A 13,248-nucleotide genomic window follows, 5' to 3' on the forward strand; every position below is an offset into this window, starting at 1 on the left:
TCACACCTACAGCGTGACAGGAAATTGAATTTGTGTGGACACTTGAGGCTTCATGCATGCATTTTCCGTCTTTTATTTTCTCTCTGTACTGTGAATAATTGGGAAACCCAGATGGAAATAAACGCGTGTCCTGAGGGTTCTTCTGGATGTGAGTAAGCTTCCTGGAGTGTGTGCTGACCGGACAGAACCTATTTTCAGGCACAAACTCTGTGTGTGTGTGTTCATACATCAGTCTCTCCCGCTGTGCGTCTGTTCAGCTCTTGCTAGAAAGCTGTGACGTGTGTGTGCAAACCTCTACAGAATTTTCTGGAAAGAAAACTGAGCACAAAGCCAGGGTTAGGGCTCGATAAACGTCTTCCTGAGTCCCTCAACACGCTGATGGCATCAATACTGAAACACATGGCCCTTACAGCTCGGCACCTCCACATCTCCTAATTTCTATGATAAATATATAACGCAGTGTGAGGGCCATGAACCTGTGGATAGAATGAGACAGAACAAGGAAAGTGAGAGCAGAAGAAAATCTGCTGAGAATAAAATCTGAAATTATTAAAAAGTATATAAAAATCGCAGTCCAAAGCTAGAGCTGGTGATTTTACTGTTCATCAGCTTTATCCAGTCTTGCTATAATCTAAAATATAAAATAACAATAAAATAAAAAAAAAATGCTAATAAAATTACCCAGATATATATATTTTTTTTTAATGTAAAAGGAGTTTGGGGACAAAATATGTCCCATTAAATAACACATTATACTTTTTTATCTGTTTATAGTAGGGCTGGGCGATATGATAGAAATATGTCATGAATGTTTGAGACATTTTTACAATACACTACATGTATCACAATCTGCTCATAATCTGCTGTTGACAATACAGTAGTGGTGAATTGTTTTCAATATAAAAAATACTTTAACATATAAAACAATTATTTTTTTTATTTTGAGATGAAAATACTGCGTTTATTTTAAAAAGTTATATTTAAAACTGAAAAGGAGAAACAATTTTATTTAAAAAAAACTTTCTGAATTCAATTTGTCAAATCAGCTGCTTCTAATTAAATTGGATATAAAAATGTTTGTAATTATAAAAAGATGTCATGACATCTGTGATATCTCAGAAAAGTGAATTGTAAGCTCATTTATCTTTATATCAATATTCTATCATATCACACATCTCTAGCTTATAGATACATGCAGTGTTGATGAAACAAGTTAGTTCCTGTTGTCACTTACGTTACAGAAGCTATAAACAATCGTTTCCTCACCAGCATCTCTCTCTTCAAGTTAAGACAAAGAAAGTTACACAACTTGTCATGTTACAGAGAAACCACAAAGAAGCATAAACTCCTCTGTCCTGAAGATGTCATAAAACTTAAAGCTACAAAGCGTTGACACTGGAGACTCCTTCCATAAATGTTACATAAACATCTCCTCACAGATCAGTGATTACATGTTTTTTTTTGTTTTTTTTTTTTAAAACCTGCTTATTATTAGTGGAGTGTTCACTGTACCTGTGAATGAGCTGCTATTATAGAAACGATAATGTATTAGAACAAGCGTATTAAGATAAAACTGTGATTTGCAGCTGCACTACTGTGAAAATTTAGCAGCCACATGGAATAATAATAATAATAATAATAATAATAATAATAATAATAATAATAATAAAGACAATAAAAACATTGTTGTCTTTTATCTAAATCTGCTGTTCAGTGTCCTGAATTTTCGGTCTCTCTGACTTTCTAACACTAAAATAACTTCTCTGTTTTTAAAGATCTGTGATGCAAAAGGCTGAATTCGGATGAAGAAGAACTTGTGAAAAATCCTTTAGAACATTACAACAAGTGTTTACATGACTATTTAATATTCTTAATCACACTTTCTTAATCACACAAACACTACTCCAGTTTCCTCCTTACACAAATGGACGCATTACTTTTTGGTAACTAAACACACACACATACAAACTCATGTCAGGCAGGTCATTAGTGTAGAACAGTTTGTACACACAGTAGTGGAGTAACATCTGAGCGGCGTGTTCTGTCTCTAACAGCACATTAATATTCAATGTGATCTGGCGATGAAGGTTGGGTGTAACAATAAACACAGCTGATTCTGTTCCTGTAAATATTTGCTTGTTTTATTTTCACTTGTTTGTTACTGACTTTCTGTTTGGGGTAAAAAAAAAAAAAAAAGTCAACCGTGTTTAATTGTCTCTGGTTGTTTTTGCTATAGGGACGTTCCTGTCGCTGTGTAAAAGGCAGTTTCATTACTTTCTCACCTCGAGGGAAGATGGATGAGTCTGTGGAGGAACAGGAAGTTGATTTAACATGACTGTATAATTCAGGAAGAGAACTTCCTCCCTGAAGGCAGGTAATAACTCACAATAGCAAAAAAAATAAAAATGAAAAAAAATTAATAAATAAACAAATAAGAGCAATAAAATACTCAACATTCCACAAAGTCTAACAGGTGCTTCACTTTTTATTGCTATTACAGTGTTTACTCCATTTTAATGCTAATTCTGTTACGCTAGCTATCCCATGATACATCCTTCATGAGTTTAACAGAACCTGTATTTTTTGGGGGTGGGGGTGGGGGTCTTAATTATCCACTGAACTCTTAAAGAACCCTTTTCTAAGAGTTCACCAAGAACCAAGAAGATAAATGGTAAAAAAAAAAAAAAAAAGAAAAAATTGCTCTTGAAGAGTTTATTAGTTTTTATCCTCCAAAAATGGGTTCTAATTGTTAAAACTTTGTTGAAGGGTTCAAAATCTTCGAAGAGTGTACATTTTGTTCTCAAGGGTTTTTTGAATTCATTGGATAATTAATAGTACTTACCTTACCAAAAACAGTTCTACATAAACACTTTAAGGATTCATTCAGAAAGGCAACTGAAAATGAATATTAGAGTTTAAAACTCCCAAAAAGTGAACATTCTTAAAAGAAAAAAAGGGTTTTTTAAGAGTTCCTTAAATAATTATGGGTTTTTAGCTTCCGAAAAAGACTCCTAATTGGAAACAGTATGTTGTAAGTTTCTACATAGAACCTGAAGGTTTACTTCAGAAGGACCAGAAAAGAACTCTTAAGGGCTCTGAATCTTCTTATAGTGTGTACGCTTACAAAAAAAAGATGTTCTTCAAGGCTTAATTGGATAATTAGGGGTATTTAGCTTCAAAAAGGGGTTCTGTTTGCAAGCTTTTTTGATTGGTGGAACACTCTGTAAGGTTCTACATAGAACCTTTTAATTGGTCCTACAGAGGCATTGATGAACCTTTGAGTGTCCATAATTTTCTTGGAGTGTCCAGTTCTTTAGGGGTACTTTAATAATTCTTTGGATAAGGTTTCAGAACCTTTACACGTTCATGTTAAAGCATCAGGGTTGCAGAAAAAGTCATTTACTAACATTAGTTTTTGGTAACATTAGCTATTTAGCTAGTAATGTTATTTTTGTGCTAAAATTGCAGTCGCTGTATTGTTAGCCTAATATAATGCTAGCTAAGTAGAACTAGCAAGTGCTAATGTGTAGTGCAATAAATGTTCTCACTAGAGTAATTCCACTTGGCTGCCTTTTCAGCACTAAATTGGCCACGCCCACCTGTGATTAAAACCTCTCTCTTAATGTACTACACATAGCAAAAAACAAAAAAACAAACCCAAAGCAAATGAACATTTTCACTTTAGCTTTTAACTAGTTTTTATTACTCATCATAAATTTACTGCCATGTTACTTTTACATAACTTTAATATTATTCGAATTCTTTAAAGCAGTTTAATTATTTAAGTAATCCTATTCCTTTTGTTTTGCATATTATAATTTTTTACTTTTTGTAATAATAATAATAATAATAATAATAATAATAATAATAATAATAATAATTATTATTATTATTATTATTATTATTGTTATTATTATACACACTGTGACTTTTGTGACTGGTCCAGACAGAGAAGTGTGTTTCTAGGACGTGAGTGATGATGGATGGGCGAGTCGAGACAGCATTCTTCTGGCTCCAGGCGATTATGATCACAGCAAATTAGCATAATCACCTGGATCCCAGGGACCAGAGGGAGCTGATTAAAATATCGTTCTTTGCTTTTAGAGAACAAAACGATACAGCCTTTGAATCATAAAGGGAAAAACTCTGAGGGCTCTGGTTTATCTTTAAAGTATTAACTCGGAGAGAAGAAACCATATATGCCACCAAACTTAATCAGAGTAGTGAAATAAACATTCACTTGATTAAACGTACATTAATCTGTAGGAGCAACAATGACCATTTCCTTCTTATAATCCTAATCTCACACTCACCTGGTTTCAGTACAGACTCCAAAAAATTCTACATCAGATACATGTAGAAGACGTATAAAAGAGACATCAGATACATCAGTGTTTTCACACATATTACTCCATATGCCAAGTCTGAATCAGAATGAATATGATTCTTTTGATTCATTTGTTATTTATCATGATTTGGCTTTACACTGCACATCAATTGAAATTAACTAAAAAGCAAAAAAGAGGCATGTGAATGCTGAAAACTTCTCATAAAACCTTTTCATTCTTTTATTTCCAACTGCAAACAGAGTTCATGTGGAAGCTGATCAAGACCACCTCAGGTGCTTCAATTTACTCAGTTGGAATGGAATCCTGGCGTGTTTGTGTTGTCCCCCTCGCTGCGGTTCTTTAGTCAGTTGAGAACACAAGAATCACACTTGGGTCTGAGAGCGCCTGAGCGAGGTGGTTTCGATACACTTCCAAGTGAACTCTAGCGGTGAGAAAGCTATTTGACTCTGAATTGACTCACCCGCAGGAAGTGTATCAAACTGTAAAGCTGCAGAAATGCCACATGTTCTGGAAATTTTGGAGAAATCTGGAGAGGCACCATGTTGTCAATCAAGCCCTGATTTAAACTCTTGTTCTCTCCTCATGATTCTGTTGGTCTCATTTTTCTCTCTTTAATTCTTATAGATATTCCTGATTCTGAGATAAATGCTGTAGATCTGAAATGATTCTCCCCAAGTAGCGTGTCAGGAGCTGTTCATCTTCTGCAAAGTTAAAGAGTACCCAGGTCAGTGAGCTTCAGGAGACTGTGTTGGGGGTACATTCTTTGGTGAGCACCAGGTGTCAAGGTTTTTAATTTAGCTGCTGGTAAAACTATCAAAATAATAGATGTATAGATCAAAAATATCCAAAACTACTACTATAAATTATTTATATACACCGATAAACCATAACATTAAAACCGCTGACCACTGTGAAGTGAATAACATTATCTCATTACAATGGCACCTGTCAAGGGGTGGGATATATTAGGCAGCAAGTGATCAGTCAGTTCTTGAAATCAGTGTGTTTGAAGCAGGAAAAATGGGCAAGCGTAAGGATCTGAGCAAATGTGACAAAGGCCAAATTGTGATGGCTAGACGACTGGGTCAGAGCATTTCAAAAATGGCAGGACTTGTGGGGGTGTTCCCGGTATGCAGTGGTTAGTGCCTACCAAAAGTGGTCCAAGGAAGGACAACTGGTGAACTGGCTACAGGGTCATGGGCACTCAAGGCTCACTGATGAGCATGAGGAGCAAAGGCTAGCCCTTCTGGTCCGATCCCACAGAAGAGCTACTCTTCAAGGCCTCCAAATTCCTTAGATCTCAATCCGATCGAGCATCTGTGGGATATGCTGGACAAACAAGTTTCATCTATGGCGGCCCCACCTCACAACATACAGGACTTAAAGGTCCTGCTGCTAACATCTTGGTGCTAGATACAACAGTACACCTTCAGAAGTCTTGAAGAGTCCATGACTCGATAGGTCAGAGCTGTTTTGGTTGCACAAGGAGGACCTACACAACATTAAGCAGGTGGTTTTAATGTTATGGGTGTTTGGAGTATATCTTTATTAAGGATAAACCTGACTGACTTGGAGATGCTGACAGGATAAAGAGAATGTTTTATATGTTTCACTTTTTTATTTTAATTGCATGTGTTCCCTATTTATTAACTCCAGCAACATGAGAGGAGTTTCTGAGCAAGAAAAAATCCTCAAGCAAGACTAATTCTCAATTAAACAAAAAAGAACACTGAACTATTAAACAGTTATCGGAATATGAATTATCCCTCAAGCTGATCTACATTACGTCCATTTACCAGAATCTAAGGCTTATTATCTCAGGGTTTAGTAGATTAGCATTTTGTCTACATAAATCTAATTACAGCAGGGCAAAAGATGTGGTGATAATTAGGGGAAAAAAATCTAATTACAAGCTCACTTTAGTATCCATGGTTGACATTATACATTCATTTTCTTTTTTTTTACACTGGTGACAGACTCATTTAACCTATTACTCTCTTAGAAAAAGGGTTCTTCAGTTCCATGTGGAGAAATGGTTCCTTTTTCAACAACTAAAACTCCTTAATTATCTAATAAATCCTTAAAAAGCACTTCAAGAACCCTTTTATCTAAGAGTGCAGACAAAATCTGCAGAGTAAAGAGCGGTAAACCTAACCTGGTCATCAAACTCAGTCACTTCTCAAATTTCATTGTGTGCCACACTAAACATAACAACAATATTACATTTATAGAGTTGAAATCACCCAGCTAGTATTAAAATTGTATTTAAAAAATGCAAGTGTAAAAGTGAAGTCCATGATGCAAGTGCAAAGAATTAGAGTTGTGTTTATTTGGGCTATTCCAATAATCTTGGTGGATACACCAGGCAGGGGTCAAAACACAGGCTGGGGGGGGGGACCCAAGGAAAACAGGCAAGGGTCAGAACCAGGAAATAAAAACACTGACAGGAAACAGGAAGTAGAAAACTAGTGAAAAAAAGTAATTACATTTCTATAGAAATATGCAAAACTTTGCCATGAGCGGGGCAGAGACAAAGAACTTAAATAAAGTCAGAGAGTTCGTAAGAAAGAGTAGGAAGCTCTAAACAAATATGGAACAAGTAGGAAACAAAGAACATCAAATAAACAGAAAGAGTGAGTATTAATGAAAACAGGAAGTTCTGACTAAATATGGGAAAGGTATAAATAAATAACAGAAAGAGTGAGAGGTAATGAGAACAGGAAGCTTTGAATAAATAAGTTAAGGGGATGCTGAAAGTGTGCTGGGTGAACAGGGACAGAATCAGAATGGACATGACTGTTAGGACGAGCAGCTGATTGACAGGCATCAATCACAGCTACAAATGATGACGACTGGACAAGTCGTGACAATAAAAAACACACATCTACAAGTGTAGATTTGTACACCAACACCACTTCAGCTCCAAATAACTCAAGGAAGACTTCTAGGGTGTGAAAAAAATGGAGTGCGTCCAAAATGGAAAAATCTTTCTCACCCCTAAAAAAAACTGGAAAACTGTGCATGAAGGTTTCATCGTCATTGGTAGCATAGCACACATGCAGATCAATATACAAAGATATAAGTACATACGTTCAAGCTCAGTAATGGTACAGTGGCGAGTCCGTCCAGCTTCGAGTGCTCAATAAAACCTCGTCTAATACTCGACACTGTTAGACATTAAACCTACAAAAGGCCTTCATAAACATGACATGACACTCTAATATAGTCTATTGGGATCAGTTCAGATTTCCAGATTATGTATTAGCCAAGTCTTTTTTGCAATCATGTAATCAAATCTCAATCAATTATCAAATATCTGTTAATTAGTTTATCAAAATTTAAACGCTTTTCAGAATTGCTGAGCACGTTAACGTTACGAACAGTTAAGTTTAGGACTGTCACGCTAGCTTCCTGTCTGAGAATTGTCATTCATTTGAACAGATTTTTACAGCACAAAACCCAAAATAAAGGATGTGCTGATGTTAGTGTGCTGAGATTCTCATTATAGACAACTGTGTAAATGTAGATTTTAGTACTTCTTAATAAACTTAATAAGTACTTAGTAAACCAGTCTTCTGGCTCCACCTTGATCATGTTTATTAGGCAAGACAAAAAAAAAAAGCAAACTTCAGCAAACATGGCTTCATTAGGTGAAACTAGAGGTGTGCATCAGGAAAAAAAAAATATTGCTAGAGCAGGTGGTTTTTACTCTCATGCAAGCAGGAGTGAATGATCAGCTATGAAGCTCTCAGAACAAAGAAGGTCCGCATTGTTTAATGTGAAAGTTTATTGGATGCAGAGTTGTGCTTGCATGTTCATTCCTGACCTTCAGTAACTGCTTTATCCTTGTCAGTGTCTCTGTGGTTTAAATGACTAATTTGTTTATATTTTGGGAACCAAAACCTACTCGGTTCATTAGAAAATATTGCAGGCAGGTACAAACAAACATAATAACTGCAGGTGTTGGTATGATTGGTCAAGCTTGCAACAAGTGCAGGCGGGATTGGTCAAGTGTCTGTAGTAGTGTGCGAGATTGATCAGAATTCCATCATCAGTGGGTGTGACTGATCAGAATTTCTTTGTGTGGGTGGGATTGCTCAAGCGTTTTTGCGGGAGTGGGTTGGATTGGTCAAACTTTTTTGTGGGCGTGCGTGGGATTGCTCAAGCAGTTTTTTAGGAGTGGGTGGGATTGGTAAAGCATTTTTGTGGGAGTGGGTGGGATTGATCAGAATTCCTTTAAGAGTTATATGGATTGGTCATGTGTATATATGGGAGTGAACAGGATAGTTGGAATACCTCTGGAGTAGTATTAGTGGAGTGTCTATGGGAGCAGGTGGAATTATTCAAAATCCCTTTGGGAATAGCAGAATTATTCAGAATTCCTTCGGGAGCAGGTGGGACTGGGTTTAAAACACAGTCCTGTGCACATCTCTAGTCGAATCTACTTAAAAACTTCATTCTTAAGCCACACTGCCCTCGTTTGTAACAGAGACACATTTTGAAATGTAGACAGGGTTAATCTATTTAACTTTGAGAACCAGAAAGTGTTGTGCTATGTTCATGATGCATTGATGTAAGCTTATTATTTTTCTTTCCCTCACTCCTGTCTGAAAATCCAAGTCTTTCTTTAGTGGTGTGTTCCAAGGCCCTGAGTTCTAAATGACCTCATTTATTCATTTAGTCCTATCAAATAATGAGAAATGGTGTGTTCTGATTGGCCCCCAAGGTTATGTTCACCATGTGCACTATTCTATTATATTGAAATAACATCATATTTAGACGTAGGGCATACACAAAGCTACACTTTATTGCTGTATCGTCAGGTTCCCATTTGTTGTCTGGTCCACTGACAGCAGATTTGTCTTCAGATCTCCAAGATGATCTTGGAAAGTGAGAAAGCCCTTCATATTTATGTCTTTGTTTTTCATGAAATAAATTCTTTAAACCTACCACTTTAAACCTAAAGCTAACACTGTGTCGAGCACTGTGACGAGAACTAATGTAGTCTTGACTAAACCACAACACCATTGATATACTGTACAGTGGTCACTTGATGACATCGCCACATTATGGACAGACAACCACTACCAATCAAAAAGAAATTGGTCAACAGGTCAAGCCAAACATTTTTCAATAATCACCTGAATTCTATAAACAGAAAGAAACACATCAGGGAGACCAAGTGCTACGGTAGGACTACACTAAAACATAATTTCCTCTTGAGTATTTTGAGTGCCATACTTATAGGTTTAAAAGATGTTCTGTTTTTGTACATGAGCCAAATGGCTGATTGATCTAAGCTAGCTAACGATAGAGCGAATGAGTGCAATTATAAAATTCAAGGAATAATAATATGAAGCATCCTACTGCAGTCCAGTAACCGTCCATGCAGAGAAGAGTAATGCTCAAATGAGTGGATCTGTTGCAAATCTAATAAACCTAGTTATGTCATATGACACTCAAATTAAAGCTCTGGCAATATTTTCAAAACTTCTTTCAATTAATTCAGGCACGGTTCCTTCATGATGTTTCCGGTTGAGTGATGCAAGAGCTACTTAATCCTACTTGTCTTGTTGACAAATTCCAAAGCATCTCTTCATCTTCTTCTTCTTCTTCTTTGCTTGGTCTATTTCTTCCCGCATACAAAATACTCTCTTGTTACCCGAGTTATAAATTTGGAAGTCACTTGCAGGAAACAATTTAAAATCAGACAGAGAAACAGTAGGGCTGGGATGAGGACAAGGCAACAATAACACATGTACTTTCCTCATTTCCATTACAGCCGACCTGTTTATAAAAAAATATCTCAGTAAAAATCACACTGCTATCGTCCGGCATTGACATCATCATACGGATCTGTGTGTGTGTCAAAATTTCAAGTTGTCTGTAAAGAGATGCCGTCATGCAAAATTTTTTTTTCTTTTTTTTTTTTGCTCCTTTTCTAAGACAGCGATTACATATTTTTCCATTTTATCGCTCTTAAGACAAGCCTCTCATATTGGCCCCATTTTTTGCATTCTACAAAACAATGAGAATGCATTGAGGTTCAAATACACATACACACAAATATGCGCACACGCACAGACGCATGCAAGCATTTACTTTGTGTGCACAATGCTGCTAAATATAGCTTGGATTTTTTCAGCCCTCTCAAAAACTTTCTTCTCAACTGCACTTGCATGCCCTTTCCACAAGATGCAAAAGTTCCTTGCAATGCCTTTGTAGTCTTTGAAGGTCACTACCTATTTTTCAATAAATATTTTCAATTTTGCATTTTGACTCATTTAATTTACCAAAACATAAACGAAACCGCTACATCCTACTGCTCTTGCATTTGGACATCCTGATTTGAACTCCTTCAACCATCAGGATTTAGGATTTGGTGGTTGTTTTGTAGAGTATTGTCCCCTGCTTCTTTTGCTCTGGAGGGCCAGACGTGCATTTTGGAGTGGATCCAGCTCGTCTCTCATGAGCAAATTAGAAAACAGGATCAGGCCACGGATGAAAAGAGAGAGACAGTGCTAGATCGGGATTTGTTCTTTTTTTTGTTCTTAACACGGAACATCACGTGTCCAACTTTGAATGTCTCCGCGCAGAAAAATGCAACAAAAACACGGAGAGGAAAAGTTGCACACCGCTTAAAGTGGAATGCCATAAAAGAGTGTTTCATCTGTTTTTCCTCAAGCCTGCCACTCTTACTTGACTCGTGCTTTCCCCTTGAAATTCCGATGCTTCCCCCGGTTCCTTTGCAGTAACCCGAAGATTAACCAGTTGCACTCCCTCTGATCCTTCTTTTACCCCTTTGCCTTCCTTTCCCTCTTTACCCCTGGCCAAACTTCCAGTGCTGTTGCTCTTCTTGACCAGTTTGGGCACCAGAGAGCTCGGCGAGAGCAGTGATGTTAAAGAAAGGCTGCTCAGTGTTTCTGATAACTGTTCGCTGTTGCCAGCCTTGTCGGAGCCATGTAAGGGGTCTATGGAACCCTGGCAGTTGCTCTGAACCCCTCTATTAGCATGGAGGTCAAAGGCTGGTCTCAGTGTCTCTGTGGAAAGTCCTCTGTTGGGTTCCTGTGATGAAGAGACACTGAAGCTAAGGCCTTCCTCCATCGTGGTCTGCAGACTTCCCTCTGAGCTGCCTGTGGCCAGGGATGAGTCACTGTGAGATGCATACTAAGGAAAACAGATAAAAAGAGAGTTCATACCATTAACAAAAGTAGGCCTGAACTATGATTACATCAAAATTCACTTTAGCCCCTATGTGTATAACACCTGCATTTATCTTCACAGTAGACCTGGAAGCTTTTCAAACATTTTTGTTCCAACACTCCTTGTCTTGCAGTTTTTATATAGTATTAGCCTCCGTAACAGTTTTTTTTTTTTTTTTTTTTTTATGGTTTATTGATAAGCAGCTTAAAAGCACTTCTGTAAGTCGCTCTGAATATAGGGCATCTGCCAAATGCTATAAATGTAAATTTCATAGACATTAGTCAGGGGTGGCTCCTCAGCAACTTGTCTACTGTCAGGGGGTTGTTGAAACTGCAGCTCTTTACCATACTATAGCTCTCTGGCTAAAACTAATGGGATGTTAGAGAAATCCACCGCACTGGCTTTTGAGCCATTTTCTCTGCTGGCAAGTAAAGATTCTTTGTCAAATATTATGCTGATCATTTAGGTCTGTGTCAAGGCTCCTGCCCCAACCTTAGTCTGTGTCAAGGCTCCAGACTCAGATGTAGTCTCGGTCAGGCCCCTGCCTCAACCTTAGTCTCTGACAGAACTCCAGCCTCAAACAATATTTTGGTCAAGGCTCTAGCCCTAGCCTTAATCTTTGCCAAGGGTTCAGCCCCAGACATAGTCTCAGTCAGGCTCCTGACTCAACTTTAGCCTTAGTCAAAGCTCTAGCCTAAGCATTAGTCTCCTTAAGGCTTCAGTCTCTGTCTTAGATTAGGTTAAGGTCTCCAGGCACTGCCTTTGACTCAGTCAAGGTCCCATACCCATATGTAGTGTCTGTCAAGGCTCCAGCCTCAACCTTAGTCTCTGATAAGGTTACAGCCCTGCCCTTTGTTGCAGTCAAGACTCTGGCCTCAGCCTCAGTTTTGGTCAAGGCTCCAGCCCTGGTTGTAATCTCAGTCAAGGTTTCAGCCTCATTTGTGGCCTTGGTCAAGGCTCCATTGTAGTCCCTGAGTTGTCATACTGTCCATCATAAAACATATGCCTGATAGAGCACAGTTAGAAAAAATTATGTGATGTAAGCTGTCATGATAACAAATATTATGACAGCTATCATGTCAGTTAAACTTAACATGACACTCATGTCACTAGACCTAAACTGTCAAAAGAGCTAATGACTTCTACCTGTGCAGTGAGAAGTTCAAGGTTGGCCCCAGGTGAGCGAAGGGAGGCCCAGGATGCTGGAGAGGTCAGCCTCAGGCCTCGGGGTTTGTGACCCAGGCGAACCCTCGGGGGTGCCGGTAGTGCTGCTGCTGCTGGATGGAAAAACTCAGCAGGAAGATGGAAGACAGTGGAGGAATCACCTCCAGTACCACCATCATTTCTATTACTGCTGCTGCACAGAGTCCCACCTGACAGAAATGGACAGGAAATGACTTCATCACTTTGTATAAGCAAAAAAAAGAGAGACTTTAACATGTTTACAAACACAGAATAAGCAAAGAATAAAACATGACAAGGTGTGCGGTTGTAGAAAATGATGGGATGGTGTGATTCACCATGGGCCATTAACACATCAAAATTGTTTATTTCCTATAATAGTATAATAAATGTGTTGGAAAGTTGCTAAAACAAGTTAGTTCCTGTTCTCACTAGGGATGCACCGAAATGAAAATTCTTGGCCGAAGCCGAAACCGAATATGATGAAAAACTTGGCCGAAAGCCGAAGGCCGAA

General features: G+C 37.9%; 1 protein-coding gene across 2 annotated transcripts in view; it reads right to left on the minus strand.

Annotated features, from left to right (window-relative positions):
• Positions 1 to 6,699: 6,699 nt before the first annotated feature.
• LOC108276491 (voltage-dependent T-type calcium channel subunit alpha-1I) overlaps positions 6,700 to 13,248 on the minus strand; it is an 84,383-nt gene continuing 77,834 nt past the window's right edge. For both annotated transcript variants that reach the window (XM_047150857.2, XM_047150859.2), the window contains exons 34-35: positions 12,699 to 12,925; positions 6,700 to 11,516 (exon numbers count right to left, since the gene is read on the minus strand). In XM_047150857.2, the coding sequence (XP_047006813.2) occupies positions 11,016 to 11,516; positions 12,699 to 12,925 (728 nt within the window). In that variant the 3' untranslated portion in view covers positions 6,700 to 11,015. The remainder of the gene's footprint in view (positions 11,517 to 12,698; positions 12,926 to 13,248) is intronic.

Source organism: Ictalurus punctatus, chromosome 2 (genome assembly GCF_001660625.3).
Source record: "Ictalurus punctatus breed USDA103 chromosome 2, Coco_2.0, whole genome shotgun sequence".
NCBI classification, from domain to species: Eukaryota; Metazoa; Chordata; class Actinopteri; order Siluriformes; family Ictaluridae; genus Ictalurus; species Ictalurus punctatus.